Here is a 17435-nt window from a genome sequence, read left to right as displayed (position 1 = left end):
AATACAACTTTGATAACTTCCCAAATATTACAAGTCTTATTGTTGTTTGCAGCTGAAAATGTGCCAACATATATTAATTATGACTTCTTTTCACCTCCCATCTGATATTATGTCAGTGAGCTGAATGACATCTCCTGGGGAGAGCAATGGATCAACTCCATGGCGAAGAACAGTTGGATTGTTAGATTCACTTTTCTTATTCCCATAGATTTTTTAAGATGAAGTTGCAACACTATCTTCATTATTAACAAAGTCACTTGTTATGTCCTTAAAATTCCAGTCAGTCAAATAACTTGGCTTGGAAGTAACAGTGCCCACTTCTATGTCTCCAGCAAGCATGGCCAAAACTCTTGACATGGGTGGCCGCAACATTGGTGATGCCTGAGTGTACAACAGCCCAACTCCAATTATTCGAAGAGCTTCAATTTCATTAAATTCGGTTAATGTGGGATTGACCAAACCCAAACTTCGGTTATTTTCATGAAGATTCCATGCCTATAAATATCATGTAAAGAAGACCATTTGCAAGGAGAAAAATGAGTTTGTCTAATTTAGTACACAGGAGAAAGCAAAGAAAATGAAACAGAGTTGAAGTTTATTCTTTACCCATTCAAGAAGATAAATTTTTTCAGTGTCCAATCTATTGTCAGAGTTTGCTCTTCCACTGATAATCTCCAAAGCAACAACACCAAAACTGAATACATCAACCTTTTCTGTCAGGTGTCCACGCATTGCATACTCTGGCGCCAAATAGCCTCTGCAAGTTGATTGACAATAGTTAAAGGTTAAAATTCCAAAGTCTGGATATGTAAATTAAATTAAATTAAATTATAAGATTAAACTTTCACTGAGTTCTTATACATGCTTTCAATGTGAAAAAATGGTTGAAGGAGCTTACATGGTGTCTACAACTCTGGTGTTGATGTGACTTATCTTGTCATCGTACAACTTTGCCAATCCGAAATCTGAAATTTTGGGGCAGAGTTCGGCATCAAGTAAGATATTACTTGCTTTAACATCTTGATGTACAATCTTTGGTCTTGATTCCTCATGAAGATAAGCTAGACCTTTTGCCGTTCCCATGCATACACTAAACCTGGTAGGCCAATCAAGATGCAACTCACTATTTCCTGCAGAAATGGTAGCTTCATTAGTTGAAACTTCAAAGAGTAGTTAATATCTATTGAATTGGGAAATTTAGGATTCAAGGATAATATATTTTAATTAAGGAGAAATTTGGAGCTTTCAAAACATTGTTGTACAGCCCTAAGGAAATATATTGCTTCTTCTAAGTGGTTTAGTTTCATAATATGAAACTTGGACTCATTAAATTTATATTTTGTACCAATGAATATATAATCATAATGTGCATTCTCATACCGAACAACACTTGATATATGAAGGCATTTCGTTCCTTCAATGCAGCAACCATATAGTCTCACAAGATTACGATGTTGCACTACAAAGATGGTGGCGATCTCATTTATAAACTGAGTTTTCCCTTGGTGAGATCCCACTGAAAGTTGCTTTACAGCTATTATTCTTGCATCCGAAAGTGTACCCTGTGAAGAACAATAGCTAGTGAAAATTGACATACAACTTCCAAGGTAAAGTAATGATTTACTTGAAAGATATAAGTTACCTTGTATACAGGTCCAAATCCTCCCTCTCCGAGCTTATTTGAAGAGTCGAAGTTATTTGTTGCAGATCTCAACTCAGCATAACTGAAAGTGTTTTGTTTAGGACCTATCGCTTGTAGCACTGCATATTCAAACTCAAAATAAATGGATTTTCTTGAATGGGAGACCTTAATAGTATTTCTATAGACAATTCCATAGCATTAGTCACATAACACTGAAGTATTTATATTACAAGATGTTACTACCTATTAAACAATTTCTCATGGAATGCAAAGAATCCTGTATTTGAAATCTAAAGTTGTGTTGCTTAACAAAATGTGCACAAGTAAGTGAGCAGTGTAGCAACTGCTATGTATGATTTTTACACCATCTATGGTTTCCTTACCTTCCTGATCATAACCATCTTTTTTCCTTATGTAAAAAACTGTAAATATCAGTATGAAGAGCAGAATTCCCAAAGGGACTGCAACACCAACAATTAACCCTGTCCAGTTCTTTTTGTGTATAGCATTTGGCGGTATTCCGCTCACAGTTGGTACAAAATCTGAATTCAGTTAGTAGTGGTAAGAAGCAGATAAGCAAATGTAGTACAAGTCATCTTAAATGAAGATGAAAAGGAATCACAAGTTTCACCTGGAACGACGCTAAGAGCCAAAATTGATGGTCCATAATCGCCTTGTTTAGGTATGCAGCAAGTACCTTTACCAGCCCAAAATAGGTGAATTTCAAGATTGTTCTCAAACACAATAGCATTGAAATTCTTTGTAATTGCTCTGTTAACACCGCCTGCCTCCTTTGATATATCAAAATCCTTTAACTTGAGAGTTCCTTAGAGGACAATGTGGGAGTTAGAAATCATATTTCTCAACTCAATTGAAGTATATGGAATTGAAATAGTGGAATCTATGTACAATATTAATATGACCTCACGACAAGTTCACCTGAATATAGATATCAAAAACACGCCTACCAAGGCTCTTCCATGTCTGTGAGCTTCGATCATCAAAAACTGTTTCGGCAAATAACAAGCTTATATTATAATGACCATTCTCAAGACCAAGGCCATAGTATCTAAGTGATCCTGGGGATAGTCTTGAAGTTTGATAAAGCTCTGGCGTTCGAGTTCCGGTCACTTGTACAAGTGTATTTTGCACGTATGATGGATCTTCTCTATCAGAAAACAACCCCACATTACTAACTGCCCATTTTTCTGTACTCGTTACATTAAATGAAGCTGCACTGAAAGATGTGTTCTCAGTCTCATAAACTATGTTATCAGATATCATCTTTTTACCACTACACTTGATTGCAAAATTTGCATCTGAAAATACGAAGATTAAAAAGTATTAATTTTAATAACAGCATTTAAGTGCATTTTGACACTATATTATTGAAAAAGAGTTAAATAGAAGAAAGAAAACGGCCTACAGCGTGGAGTATTCCTATTGCAAAGGAAGTTTCTCTGAAGACAGTTCAATCCAGGGAAGACACTGGCAAGCACATAAAACATCACTGCTTATTTATATTGAAGATTCAAAAAGCAATGTGATAATTAATATGCAAAAAATATGACACTTTATTTATCAAAAAAGGAATTCTAGCTCACCTACTATTTGAGCTGTCAAATGCGAAGTTGTTAGCCACCAGATTCCTATATAATTCAAAGCAGCGATCAAATGTATTCCAAAATCTGAAGTATTCTTGTTGTTGAAGTATAGATGCAGGGATTATATAACAAGGGCATTATGAAATGTGTTATGCTTTATTCATGTTATCCCAAATGGTTAATGTTGATGTTTGATTTTGACACCAACGAAACGCACGTGTGAAATGCTGAGTTGGCCCAGAGGACAAACGTGAATGTAAGAAAAAATGAGTAAATGCAGTGAGAAGAGTTTTAAAGTGGTTCGGATGCTTTAAGGAAGCAAGTCCTACGTCCACTGATGTGTATTAATGATAGCGATCTGGTCGTGGTCAGCGAAGTGACTTTACAAGTGATTTTACAAGTGAGAGAGAGAGAGAGAGAGAGAGTATAAGCATTTCTTTGAGAGATTAGCTAATCCCCTAAATGAGAAAAGAGCTCCCAATTTATAGTGGGATGGTTTAAGGTTATCATTACTGAATCTGTGAGTTGGTAGGATTATCTGTGCAAATCTTTCTTTATGTCACATTACCTAACTTTTAGAGTGATTCACGCGATTTGTTGCAGGGATTGGACACATGGACATCCTCTATCCTTTCTTCAGTCTGGCGCGCACCCACTGTACTGACAGGAGTGTGCTGCTTGCATCATCATGCGATGCGGCTACGCCAAAATGTTAGTGGGATCTTCCCAAGGTCTGATCACTCACACTGGCTGAGTGCCACGTCAGCCCTATTTTCCCAGGCATAACAGAAGTCCCCTAGTTTTTAAGGTTTGAGGATCAAACCTTGAAAACTATAAATGCCTTGATCTGATATGTTTGAAGAGATGTTGGTCGATCCGACCTGATTGTAAAGGAGATCGGGAGGACATTCCCATAGGTAGCTGAGAAGAATCTGCGACCTCAGGACCAGCGACCTGGCCTTGGGTACCCGATGCTAATGGTGACCCCAACCTGAGGAGATTCTCGACCTGTTCTTACTTGGTAATTTTAGGACAAATGGCCATGTTGCTTCACAGCAGGCGTCACATCGCTTCACAATTGTCACGAGATAGGGCCGACCAATCAGGTCACTTCGTGGCTAATGAGATCCGAAGAGTCGCGTCGCCTCGTAACTGGCGACGAAGAATGTTACTGGTAACGACCTCTTCAAATATCTGTTGCATTTTCAACAGTGAGCGCATTAAATGAAATGCTCATTGCTCTGACAGACGTGTCCTTTGCGCAATAAGTGCCAGTTATACGCATTAAATGCAAAACATGCTGAAACGACATTCTTTATCAGGGCATTGAATGCGGCAGTGGGTGCATTAAATGCGGAAAAGGGAAAGTCATGCCGTCACTTGAGCGAGAGGGGGTGACGGTCTGGTTTCCTGAGGCGTGATGGTCACTCTTCCTTGTTGATTCATGACACGTGGTCACGATCAACGGTTAGATGCGTTTTCCGCTCAAACGTCGTTTGATTTCGGGAAACCAAAGCGCCACTTCCTCCATTATAAAACCCCAAACTCTTTTCAAGCGAAGTCACAACATTTTCATTATCAGAGAACAAGAAACTTCTGCCGATATTGAATCCTCGCTTTTCAGAGTGGCGTTTGTCCGATATTTGGAACAGAAGAGTCGATCCTTCTCATTTTCAGAGGTAAAGATGACTTCTTTTTTATCTTTAATGTCATTAGCTTTTAACAGCCACTATACGGTGGCTGTCCATCGATAGCTTATCGGAGGTGAAATGTTCTCTGTCGGGCTGGAGTTGTTGAAGGCTTTAAGCATACTGTTAGGGTTTTTATGGGTTTGAGGAAAACTTTTCGTCCACGTCATCATACGAAAATGTACGAAGACTGAATAGTACCCTTTTGTCACTTTTGCAGATTACAAAAATGGACCCCCTAACGACCAAAGCCAAGGGAGGGGCTGACTTGCCCGAAGAGGGTGCTCTCGCGGGCCCCCTTCGAGGAATTTATTCAGCGCTTACCATTGACGAGCGGCGAAGAGTAGTTGACCAGTTCGCTGTCAGGGTAGATGTCTTCCATGAAAGGGCGTATACTGCCCAAGATCCACCACGTGGGTTTGCTGCGATCTCCGAAGATATCTTTAAGGGTGGTGGGTTGATTCCTTTCCACCCTTTCACCAGGTCGGTCCTCGATCACTTTGGGATCGCGTCGATGCAGCTTACCCCAAACGCGTACATGATCGCCATCACCATGTACATCGCATGTCGGGAGAATGAGCTGGACGAGCTAACCGCGGTTGAGCTCAACTGCTCTTATATCTTGAAAAAGAGTAAGGACAAGGATTCCTGGTACTTATCCAGACGAAACACAATACAGGCTGGGATACATAGCTATCCGAGCAATGCAAGAGCATATGACGCAAAGTTTTTCTTTTTTTGCTATGACGACATCAGTCGTTTTCAGGATCCGAGTAGGCTCTCTTTCTTTCTGAGCTTAACTCGTTTTTTGCTTTTTGCTAACGAGCCGTTTGCTTTCCTTGACAGTTAACTTAACGACCAGTCTAAACCTGCTCGCGGACCCGGATAGGATCATAGCATTTGGCTTTCTGCCCAGAGAGAGACGCGATGCAAGGTTGCTCGTGACAACCGAAAATTTATGGAGGTACGGCTTTTTCAACGAGTCCGCAGCGTTAGAGCCCCTACCGAGTAAGTTTCGACTGTCTTTTTATATATATATATTTTTGTAATGAACTATTTTACTAACGTTCGCATGCAGCGACCATGCCTCCTCGAGTGTCCAAGTCACCGTGAGCAAGACAATTTTCTTTTCCCCGGAGGCATACCACCGGACCCGCTGGAGCTGATCCCAGCAGACCTGTCAGAGGAACACAGGCAGGTGCTCCGGCCCGACCTACTGAAGTTCCTCCTCCCGCTGTTCACCCGAAGCAAAAGACTACGACTTCGAGGCCCAAGAAAAGACGGCAAATCCGGACCGAAGAGGGGAATCCGAGGGGAAAAGAGTGGGCATTCAGCCCGAGAGGTCGTAGCCTTACCGAGCGTTCAGCCTGGGAGGGCTGCCTAGAGGCACGATTGGCATTTCCATCAGCCAGCCGATGCGACCTGTAGCCATAGTCCCCGGGAGGAGGTTGGGCAAAGAACCCGCGGGACAGGCTCTACCCGTCGAGGGTGTCAACACGCCTATGTTGGAGTCAATGGCTCATCTCCCGGATCATCTGCAGCCAGTGGTACTAACACTCCTAGAGTGCAGACTAGCGGACTCGTTTGAGCAGTTTCTGACATCCAGTTCTACCGAACTGCTGTCCACATCGTTCCAACTCTTTAGCCAGGTAAACAAGCTGTCCTGGTCGGGGATCTTTATTCGCTTTAAGAAATATACTAACTCTGTCTTATCGTGCATGCTTTGCTTTCCCTGCACATATCTCAGCAGAAGGCGCAGCTAAGGTCTGCTGAGCAATTGGTTGAGCTGCGTGAGGAGAATGCTCGGCTCGTACAGGAGTTGGAGGCTGCACGAGCTGACAGAGATTCGTCCATTGCTCAGGCAGACCAATTCATGTCTGAAATGGACACTACTCGCCGCACAATGGACTTCCAGAAGGCCGAACTGGACAGGAAAGGGCCAACCTATGGGAGGCTACTGAAAAGCAGCAAACAGAGCTTGAGGCCACACTTCACTTCTCTCAGGGTTGCATTGCTTCGCTAACCGTGGAGATGGAAAGGTAGGAAGCGGAAACGGAGAAGAGGGTTGTAGACTAGACGATCAAGTCCATCTTCGCTCTTTAGGCGAAGAACCCTGAGATGGATCTGTCTAATCTTCCTGGTGAGTATCAGGATGAACTGGCTGCCCTGGCCCAGGCTGAAGCTGAGGAGACAACCCAGGGACTTGATCCAGAAGACCATCCGGAGTATGTCCCAGAGATGGTCGTGCCCGAATAGGAAGTCGGCGACCAACCTAGGAATATAGAGGTCGCTCCCCCAAGTCCTGGGAACGAGGATCAGTGATTCGTCCTTGTAGCCCTTATCCTACTTTGTGTACCTCCCCTTTATTATGAATAAAAATCGCTTTTAATAAATTTTCAGTGCTTGGAAATTTTGAGTACCCTCTATTACATATGAGATGGCATAGTAACTGCTTACAATTACATTGGAATAAGTCTATGCGAACATAATTTTATACTAACAGAATTGCATATGTAAAGCGAACTGAATTATGTAAAGCGAACCGAATTACAAGTTATTTACAAAAGTTTGCGAAAAATAAGTTTTACAAGGAAACTAAGTTCGGAATTACTGATAGTAAGGTCGAAGATGTTCAGCATTCCAAGCTCGTGGTACTATGGAACCATTTAGCCTTTTGAGGTGGTAAGTCCTCGGTCTTATCACTTTGGCGATGCGGTATGGGCCCTCCCAGTTTGGTCCCAAAACTCCCGCACTTGGTTCTTTAGTACCGAGGAGAACTTCCTTCAATACAAGGTCGTCGACCTGGAAGTCTCTTCGCTTGACCTTAGAATCGAAGAACCTTTTTCGCGGTTTGTTGATAGGTTGCTATTCTTAGCGAAGCCTTGCTGCGTCATTCTTCAACAAGGTCCAAACTTGCTCGCATAAGCGCTTCGTTGTCCGCTTCATTGTAAAGGTCCCTTTGAAGTGAATCGGTTCCTACCTCCACAGGGATCATTGTTTCGCAGCCATAGGCTAGCGAAAAGGGAGTTTCTGAGGTAGAGGTTCTCGAAGTTGTTCTATACGCCCACAGGACTTTGGGAAGGTCATCGGCCTAATTTCCCTTGGCTGTGCCAAGTTTGGCCTTTAGAGTGTGCTTGATGGCCTTTAGAGTGTGCTTTATGGTTTTGTTGACAGCTTTAACTTGACCATTTGCTTGCGGTCTTACGACAGAGGCAAATTTTTTATGGATACCCAGCTCGTCGCAAAACTGCTTGAACTCCTCGTTGTCAAATTGTTTACCATTATCTGAGATGAAAGTATGAGGAATCTCGTATCGGCACACAATGTTCTTGAAGACGAAGTCCTTGAGTTTTCTGATCGTGATCGCAGCTAATGGCTCGACTTCGACCCATTTGGTGAAGTAATCCACCGCGACCACGGCATATTTTACTCCCCCTTTACCAACTGGCAAGGGGCCGATGAGATCGATCCCCCACATAGAGAACGGCCAGGGGCTGGTTATAGTCATCAGTTGGTGAGAGGGAGCTTGCGGTATGTTCGCGAACCGTTGACCCTTGTCACACCTTTTGACAAAGTTGTAGGTGTCTTCTTGGATTATGGGCTAGTAGTACCCTTGACGAACAACTTTGTTGGCAAGAGATCGTGCGGCGGTGTGGTTACCGCAGATCCCTTCGTGTATCTCCCTCATGATGTAATCTGCTTCTTCGCTGGTCACACATCGGAGGAGAGGGGCGCTAAACCTCTGCCTGTACAACTAGTCTCCGATGAGGTTGTAACGAGCAGATATTGTTCGCAGAGTCCTTGCCTCGACCTTGTCGTCGGGTAAGGTCCCGTCCCTGAGATACTGAATGATAGGGGTCATCCAGGAATCTGATTTTGTTACGTTCACGGCTTGTTCGATCGGGCTAATATTAGAAGTCTCGACGAACCGAACAGGAATGCTCTGCGGTGCATTTAAGTCAAATGATGAGGCTATTCTTGCCAAGGCATCCGCAACAAAGTTGATTTCTCTAGGAATCTGAGTGATCGTGAAGTGCTTGAACGGCTCGAGTGTGGCCTTAGCTTTCTTCAGATAATTGATCAAGTTATCTTCCTTGGCTTGGTACTCTCCCAAAATCTGGTTAACGACCAGTATGGAGTCACTGTGGACGCTGATCATGGTTGCCCCCATTTCCCTGGCCAACCATAGTCCAACGAGCAGAGCTTCATACTCGGCCTCATTATTGGTTGCTTTAAAACCGAACCGGAGAATGCCATGAATACGAGCCCCTTCGGGGACTCAATAAGAGAAGACCGGCCCCAGCCCTCTTTCTGTTCGATGATCCATCGACGTAGAGAGTCCAGGTCGTGAAATTTTGAACAGTTTCTTGGATGACTTCGCTGGGCTGTTATTCCGACTCGCTTGTTGGATGATGCGAGAACTCTGATATGAAGTCGGCAATAGCCTGCCCTTTGATAACTGATCTCAGTTTGTAATGGAGATCGAACTGACTGAGTTCCCTAGCCCATTTAAGCAATTTACCCGACGCCTCCGGCTTATGGAGGACTTGCTTGAGCGGGTAATTAGTCATTACATGAACTGTATGGGCATGGAAGTAAGGTCACAACTTTTGGGAAGCGATCAGCAGGGCATAAGCTAATCGAACCATTTCTGGATACCGCATCTCGGCATCCAATCGATGCTTGCTCGTGTAGTGTACTGGCCATTGCGTTCTGTTCTCTTCCCAAACCAAGGCTGCACTGATCGCGAACTGTGAGACGGACAGGTACAAAATGAGGATTTCTTATGGGAGAGGTTTGGACAGAAGTGGTGGCTTCTTGAGGTGTTCCTTTATTCTTTGGAATGCCTGTTCGCACTCGGGAGTCCATTCGAACTTCTTATTGGCCTTGAGTACATTGAAGAATGGTAAGCAACAATCTGTTACCCTCGATATGAAACGACTTAGCACCGCTATACGCCCGTTTAGGCTCATGACCTATTTTTTGTTGGTCAGGCTCTTCATATCGAGGAGAGCTTGGATTTTTTCGGGGTTGATCTCAATTCCCTGCTGGTTAATCATGTACCCTAGGAACTTTCCTGAGGATACTCTGAATGAACATTTGAGGGGGTTTAGCTTCATTCGGTACTGTCAGAGGATGTTGAACATCTCAACGAGATATGCTACGTGATCTGAAGCGACATGCGACTTGACCAGCATGTCGTCTACGTAGACCTCCACGGATCTACCTATCTGTTCGGAGAACATTCAGTTAACTAGTCGCTGGTAAGTTGTACCAGTGTTCTTGAGGCCGAAAGGCATAACTCTGCAGCAGTACAGCCCACGATCTATAATGAAAGATGTATGCTCTTCGTCTGGTACGTACATCGGAATCTAATTGTATCCCGAGTACGTATCCATAAAACTCAACAGCTCGTGCCCCGAGGTGGCATCCACGAGCTGGTCGATCCTCGGCAAGGGAAAGCTATCCTTCGGATATGCCTTGTTGAGGTCAATGAAGTCGACACAAGTCTGCCATTTGCCGTTAGGCTTCTTTACTAGAACTGGGTTGACAACCCAGGCCGGATAGAGTGCTTCTCGGATGGATCCATTTCGGAGGAGGTTATCCACCTCAAGTTGGAAGGCAGCACCTCTTCGGATCCATTGCTTTCCTCTTTTGGCAGACTGGCTTGGCTTCACTGTCGATGTTTAATGTATGGCAAGTAACATTTGGGCTAATCCCGACCATATCTATGTGTGACCACGCGAACACATCGATGTTCTCCCTGAGGAAGCTGGTCAGTTCGGTAGCGAGCTGGGGATTGAGATTTTTACTGATCCTTAAAACCCTGCTCGGTTCGATTTGGTCGACCGGTACTTCAGTCAGGTCCTCAACTAGCCCACTAGAAGGGCAGTCTTGAATGCGAGGATCTATATTATCCTCAGCTGGGCCAGGCTGTGGCTCGATCCAGCTGATCGCCATTGCCTGTCTGTGATTGCTACGCGAGGTGCCTTTCCCTCTGCACGCCATCTGGACTGCTTTTACAAAACAGTCGCGAGATACGCACTAAGACCCACTGACTTCCCCTATCCCTGTCAAGGTGAGGAACTTCATCTTCAGATGGTATACTGAAGTGACTGCCTTGAAGTGTCTTAGTAGAGGTCGCCCCAGGATTCCATTGAAGGCTGACGGGCAATCCACTACCAATAACTCAGTTACATTGGTCACTTCGTCGAAATCACCCAGCGTGACTGGGAGTGAGATCGTTCCTTTGGGGAGCAGGTGGTCCCCCATGAAACCATATAAAGGGAACAAGGCAGGCTTCAGGTCGGCCTCGTCCAAATTCGTTCTTTCGAAAGTGGAAGCGAACAGGATGTTCACAGCACTTCCGTTATCCACTAACATTATGTGGATATTATGGGGCCCTATTAGAGGTGTGATCACAAAGGCGTCATCGTGGGGATGGTGCAGTCGTGTTGTGTCCTTTTCGGAGAAGGAAATTTCCTCCTCCCTGCGAACTTTTTGTGGTCGTTGTGCTACGCTCATCACTCTGATAGGGTCGTGATGAGCTTTGCGAGCATACCTTTCTTGGGTACCTCGCAAGTTCCCCACAAAGTGCAGTCCCCCGAAGATTAAATTGAGGGTGCACACCCCTTTGCGATCACGATGCTTCTTGCTTGGCTCCCCCTGATCTTTCTCTTGTGAGGGAGCAGAGTCATCAATATACTCCTTGAAATGTCCCTGCTTGATGAGGTTTTCGATCACTTGCTTGAAAGCTCGGCATTCATGGTATGGTGCCCATTGTCCCGATGATAGCGACAATATTTCTTACTGTTCCTAGCCGATGGGAGATTTTTCATGGGTTCAGGTTCTCCGAGCAGGCTGGCTTCTTCTGATTTGTCAAGAATAGCTGATACAGATGCATTCAAGGGAGTATATTGGTTCCTGTCGCGATCGCGACGAGGAACTGGGGCATAGGACTTTTTAGGCTCATAGCGCGGCTTCTTCCCTTTTCGCTGATCGTCAGGAGCCCATCTGCGATCAACTCTCATTCTTCCTTCCCGACCAGGAGCACTGCCTGAGGTGCCACGGTCGCGACAGTGGAGTGCTGCTACAGAGCTTTCAATACAGAGATATTTCTCCGCAAGGTTGTAAAAATAGATGAGGGAAACATCGTCCTCAACCTGTAGCTCTTTCCACAGGTCGGTCTGTGGACGAACTCCTGCAATGATGAGAGTCCGAACTGACTTCTCAGGAGTGTGAGCCACTTTGTTGAGTTCTCTGTGGAATCTGTCTATATATGATTGGAGGGACTCATCCTTCTCTTGCCTTATGTTGCTGAGGTAGCTGAAAGGTATCGAGAACTTTCTATTCGCTTAGAAGTGCCTCAGGAACGTCGTGCTCATCTAAGGCCACGAGTTGATCGATCCCGCTGGGAGCGACCTGAACCATCATTTGGCATGAGAGGTCAAGGTCACTGCCAAACAATGACACTTTGCCAAATCTGAGACCTAGTGAAGCTCCATCAGTTCGTTGAATTCATATAAATGATCCTGCGAATCGAAATTTCCATCAAATGCTCGCATGTCGGGCATTCTAAATCTCGATGGTAGTGGGGCGGCCAACACCGTCGGAGAAAAGGAAGACGCTGACGCGACCTGCCCTTGCTCATTTTGCTAAGCTTTTAGTTGATCAAGATCTTACTATAGCTCTTCGATTTGAGGTAGGGCGCTACCTAGGGATTACTTTCGGCAATATGGGTACGACCCTCACGGTTACGGTTGAGGAATGACCGTAGGTCGGATTCCCTATTGCCTCTGTCGGTAGTCCCAACCAATCTTGACACACGCTGGCTAGAGCCGTGTGATGGCGTTGCATTATTCGGGGAATTTTCACGACCTCTGCGATGGTGCGAACCGACCCGCGAAGTGTGGTAACTTCCCGTACAACGATCAGGATTGCTCTAGCAGTGATGAGAATCGCCCCGCCCAGCATTTTTGTGGGGGTTTTCACGTGATGTGGCATGAGATGGCTCGAGTTGTACCCTTTCACCGAGTCTCAACGCCACAAGTATTCTACCCTGGGCGTGGTTAGCGTTCGCCGGGCCTTTTGAGCTTTGAGGCCCATTCTTCGCCACTTGCTTACCCTTTCTTCGACGCGCTGCAGTGCTCGCGGCATGAGCTATCGCCCTTTGCCGCTCTTTCGCGCGACCTGCAGGCGTTTTTGGTGGTTGCACCGCTGCATTTGACTTGGGTTGCGCACCCTGGTCCAAACGGTCCAATCTTTACATAACCATTTGGAAAGTATTGTTGAACCTTTCTAGGTAGCTTAGAACGGCAAGGTCAAGTTGTGAACTTGACGGGATGTTCCTCGCGGTGGTCTGCGGAGCCGAGGGTACCCCGGGGGAGGCATCCTCCTGCATTTGAGGGATCCCTTCAGTTTTCTGGTTGGTTTGCTCAGGTTTAAATCGGTAAGCCATTTGGTGTTGTAAGACCCGTAAGTTAGAGATTCTCCTGATGAAGGACGAATGCTAAATCAGGCCCTCCTTCTAGCACCAAACTGTTGATGCGTGATTTTGACACCAACGAAACGCACGTGTGAAATGCTGAGTTGGCCCAAAGGACACACATGAATGCAAGAAAAAATGAGTAAATGCAGTGAGAAGAGTTTTAAAGTGGTTCGGATGCTTTAAGGAAGCAAGTCCTACATCCACTGATGTGTATTAATGATAGCGGTCTGGTCGCGGTCAGCGAAGTGACTTTACAAGTGATTTTACAAGTGAGAGAGAGAGAGAGAGAGAGTATAAGCATTTCTTTGAGAGATTAGTTAATCCCCTAAATGAGAGGAGAGCTCCCAATTTATAGTGGGATGGTTTAAGGTTATCATTACTGAATCTGTGAGTTGGTGGGATTATCCGTGCAAATCCTTCTTTATGTCACATTACCCACCTTCTAAAGTGATTCACGTGATTTGTTGCAGGGATTGGACACGTAGACGTCCTCTATCCTTTCTTCAGTCTAGCGCGCACCCACTGTACTGACAGGAGTGTGCTGCTTGCATCATCACGCGATGCGGCTACGCCAGAATGTCAGTGGGATCTTCCCGAGGTTTGATCACTCGCACTAGCTGAGCGCCACATCAGCCCTATTTTCCCAGGCATAACAGTTAAAGTACCCTTTTTTTTGGAGAATCAATACAAGAAAATGAAGATTGTTGCTTTATATTAGCCCTTCGAATGCTAGAAAAGAGACTAAAACATAAGGAAAGATATGCTCATATGAGGTCTACAATGCCTAAGCTGGCTCCAAAGCGAAGTCTTTAATTCTAGAAAATGAAGATGAAGAAAGCAAGTACAATAGTTTAAGAGACATACAGTTGCAAATTTGAAGTCACCCATGACGGAAAAGTTCCTGATAGAAAATTGTATGATAAATCTCTGCAGAAAATTGTTAAGTATTTTAGCCACCTGTGAGTAGCAACACATGTACCAATATATGCATATAACTAAGAACAATTCCGAAAAGAATTCAATTGCTTCCATCAATTTGTTTTTGGCATTTAGAGAAATGCACTGAGTAGATTTTCAAAAGAGTTTGTATGAAAAGAATTCTATTGCTTTTATCAGTGGACTAATTCCATGACACATATCAAACTTTTCTCTTGCAACCACTGAATCAATAGAAACAGTGAACAGATTCAGAAAATCTAGAGCAATTAACATATGACATTGGTTATAGGATAGAAAGGATGCGCCATAACATTGGTACGCAGCACCGTATGTTCCTTTATTCTTGTCAATCTATTTCTCACACCGTCATTCATCTGGCGCACATAAATCCTCTATACTGGAGTATCTACAAAATTACAGATCTAGATAACACAATATATATATATATATATATATATATATATAACATTTATCATAGACCTGTTATAATATGCAAACAAACACACACACACACACACGCAGAAATGCAGTCATATATATACAACAAAGGCTTACATGGTTTGAAGATTTTCACTTTTTTGGCTCGGAATGTTTCCCGACAGACTATTGTTTCCAAGAAACCTGGATATTGAATGGAAGGCATAAGGCTCATATCAAAATTTTAAACAAACTATTAATTTTTCAATACTGAAGATCTTTAAATTGACAGATGGCTGATTGATGAATTTACAAGTAAGAGAACTGATATTGAATAAAGCACTAGGGATTTCACCAGTTAAATTGTTGAAACTCAGGTCCCTGCAAAATAAAGATGAATTTTCGATTAAAACCAAGAAATTAGTGGCAATGCATTTGAGATTTTGTTTCTAACATCAACTTACAGAGTCATTAACTCCTGGTATTCTCCAATGTCAGAAGGAATATTACCAGTGATCAAAGCATTTCTCAGAGATCTACAAATAAGAAAACAACTGATTAGTGTAAAAATTTAAAAGATTAATCAAGAAGAATAGAAAATGTGAATTTAAGTATGTGTAAACTTACAAGTCAGTTAAGTTCCTCATTCTTCTAATGAAATCAAGAGAAGAGCTAATGTTGTATATATCACTGATACGCCTACAAAATTAATTCGAGGAAGACTAATATGATTTCTCTTTGCATAGAGAAAAGGAAAAAGAGTAAGATATTGAAAAATCGACACCCAAAGATATACTAACAAGGAGGTCAATGAGGTCAAGTTAGAAAAACTTGATGGTATAGGACCTTCGAAAGAGTTCCCTTGAAATCTCCTGCAAGAACATTCAATCAACTCTACGTTATCATTCACACAACACAATAGAAGATAAAAAGGCAAAAGTTTTCGCAGCTTACAGGGATACGAGCTTGCTCCAATTCCCAATAAAATCAGGTATTTTGCCTGTAAAAGGACTATCTGATGCCCACCTGAAATTTTACAGACACTCATTGTACGCTAATTTCAGGCAAAGTAATCTTCCAGCAGAAATTGAATGCCATAAACATGTAGATGGGGATCTTTCTTACATAGTTTGCATATTACGAAGATTAGCGAAAGATGAGGGAATTTCACCACTCAATCCACAACTGTTTATGTATCTGTTAAAAACTTATCAATCAAAAAGTTTCTTAATTTGATAGGACATAAATTTTCGTGTCAAATTAGTACTACACTGAAACAAATAAGAAAGTGGAACCTACATTTGCTCAAGCTTGGCTAAGTTACCAAGTTCGGAGGGAGTGTTCCTGAGAAATGTTGGAACCAAAGACTGCATAACATTTATGAAATAAATATATTTCTTTAGGAATCAGCAGTTATGTGAATTCAAACAAAAACGATTCTAATCACGGACTCAATTGAAAAGAGAGGAAACTTTTAAGACTTACAGAACAGTTAACCCTTAAGGTTTCCAAGCTCCTTGGGGACTGGCCAGAGAATGATTGTGGGCAATTGACCTGGAAACAGCCAAAGGAACAAACAAAGGCATCAATTAGCAGCATAACCTTAAGTATTAAAGATAAAATTTCTAAAAATTTCCCTTTTCAAGAATCAAAGTCAATTATTACTTAAAAGAATTAGTTGTCACATGATTTAGTTATTTTAACATAATAATTAAAATTATGGATATCACTCAAGAGAGAAACAAATGCTTCGGATTTACGAACTAGGATCCTCTCTTATCTTAATTTTATATCTACAGATTGCACGATAATAGTTAATCAAGAGCACTGTGGTTGTGTTTTAATGATGAAGTCTAAGGTTCAAATCAAGGAGATACATCTGAGTCTACTATTTAATGTGGGTAAGGAATAAAATTCAATAGACTTTGATAGTGAACCGGGACGTTACACAGTTTGTAATAATATGGATTATAATTTCCTTTTTCTTTATATTAATAAGTAATATTAACTCGATTTTATTAAGGATAAATGTCGGATTTGGAGATAATAAAGATGCATGGAAGCATTGGTTGGAAACCATGATATTTATACTCACAATAACTTCAATCGAGATAAATTTCCAATAATTCAGGAAGGACCAGTGAAATAGTTTTGATCGATTTTCCTACAAAACTCAATCAGAAAAAGATGATAAAAAATTAGTGTCCGATGATTCTCATGATGAATATATTATTAAAAAAAATAAATGAGTGGGAAAATTCATACAAAAATGTCAGATATTTCAAATTCACCAGTTCTTTTGGAATCACTCCAATTTTGCTCAGTGCATACTGTAAAACACATTTATTCCAATATTCATTGATATACAATCAATTTCAATATAAATCTCCATGGAATATATGCGGAAATAAGACAAACCTCCAGCCATAGCAATTGTTGTTGTTATTTGCTCCTTTATAAATTACGAGATCTTCCACTGACTGCAATTTGGAGTGATGGTTTTGAAACTAAAAATTAAAAACTGCATCAATGGGGACCTGTAAAGTTCTTTCTTATATGCAGTTGTCTTTTCATCAAAGACAACTGCTCAGGAGACACAAACGTATGACCACATCAGTCACATCAACAAGGACCAAAATGTAATTATATGAGAAGTG

The 17435-nt window shown here is 42.6% G+C and overlaps 1 protein-coding gene across 1 annotated transcript; it reads right to left on the bottom strand.

The window, feature by feature from the left end:
- Positions 1–213: 213 nt before the first annotated feature.
- LOC116121449 (probable LRR receptor-like serine/threonine-protein kinase At1g56140) lies at positions 214–17206 on the bottom strand. Its single transcript, XM_031407408.1, is given in 23 exon segments — positions 214–495; positions 607–757; positions 899–1130; positions 1346–1562; positions 1643–1761; positions 2026–2184; positions 2274–2457; positions 2552–2961; positions 3069–3130; positions 3247–3291; positions 14287–14349; positions 14917–14982; positions 15050–15056; positions 15092–15159; positions 15243–15314; positions 15406–15477; positions 15579–15650; positions 15733–15804; positions 15904–15975; positions 16078–16145; positions 16264–16332; positions 17044–17108; positions 17197–17206. Coding segments are annotated over 23 exon segments (2637 nt in total).
- Positions 17207–17435: the final 229 nt, after the last annotated feature.

The sequence above is a fragment of the Pistacia vera genome, unplaced genomic scaffold (genome assembly GCF_008641045.1).
Source record: "Pistacia vera cultivar Batoury unplaced genomic scaffold, PisVer_v2 Contig984, whole genome shotgun sequence".
Lineage (NCBI taxonomy): Eukaryota > Viridiplantae > Streptophyta > Magnoliopsida > Sapindales > Anacardiaceae > Pistacia > Pistacia vera.
This window is presented reverse-complemented; position numbering and strand designations above follow the sequence as displayed.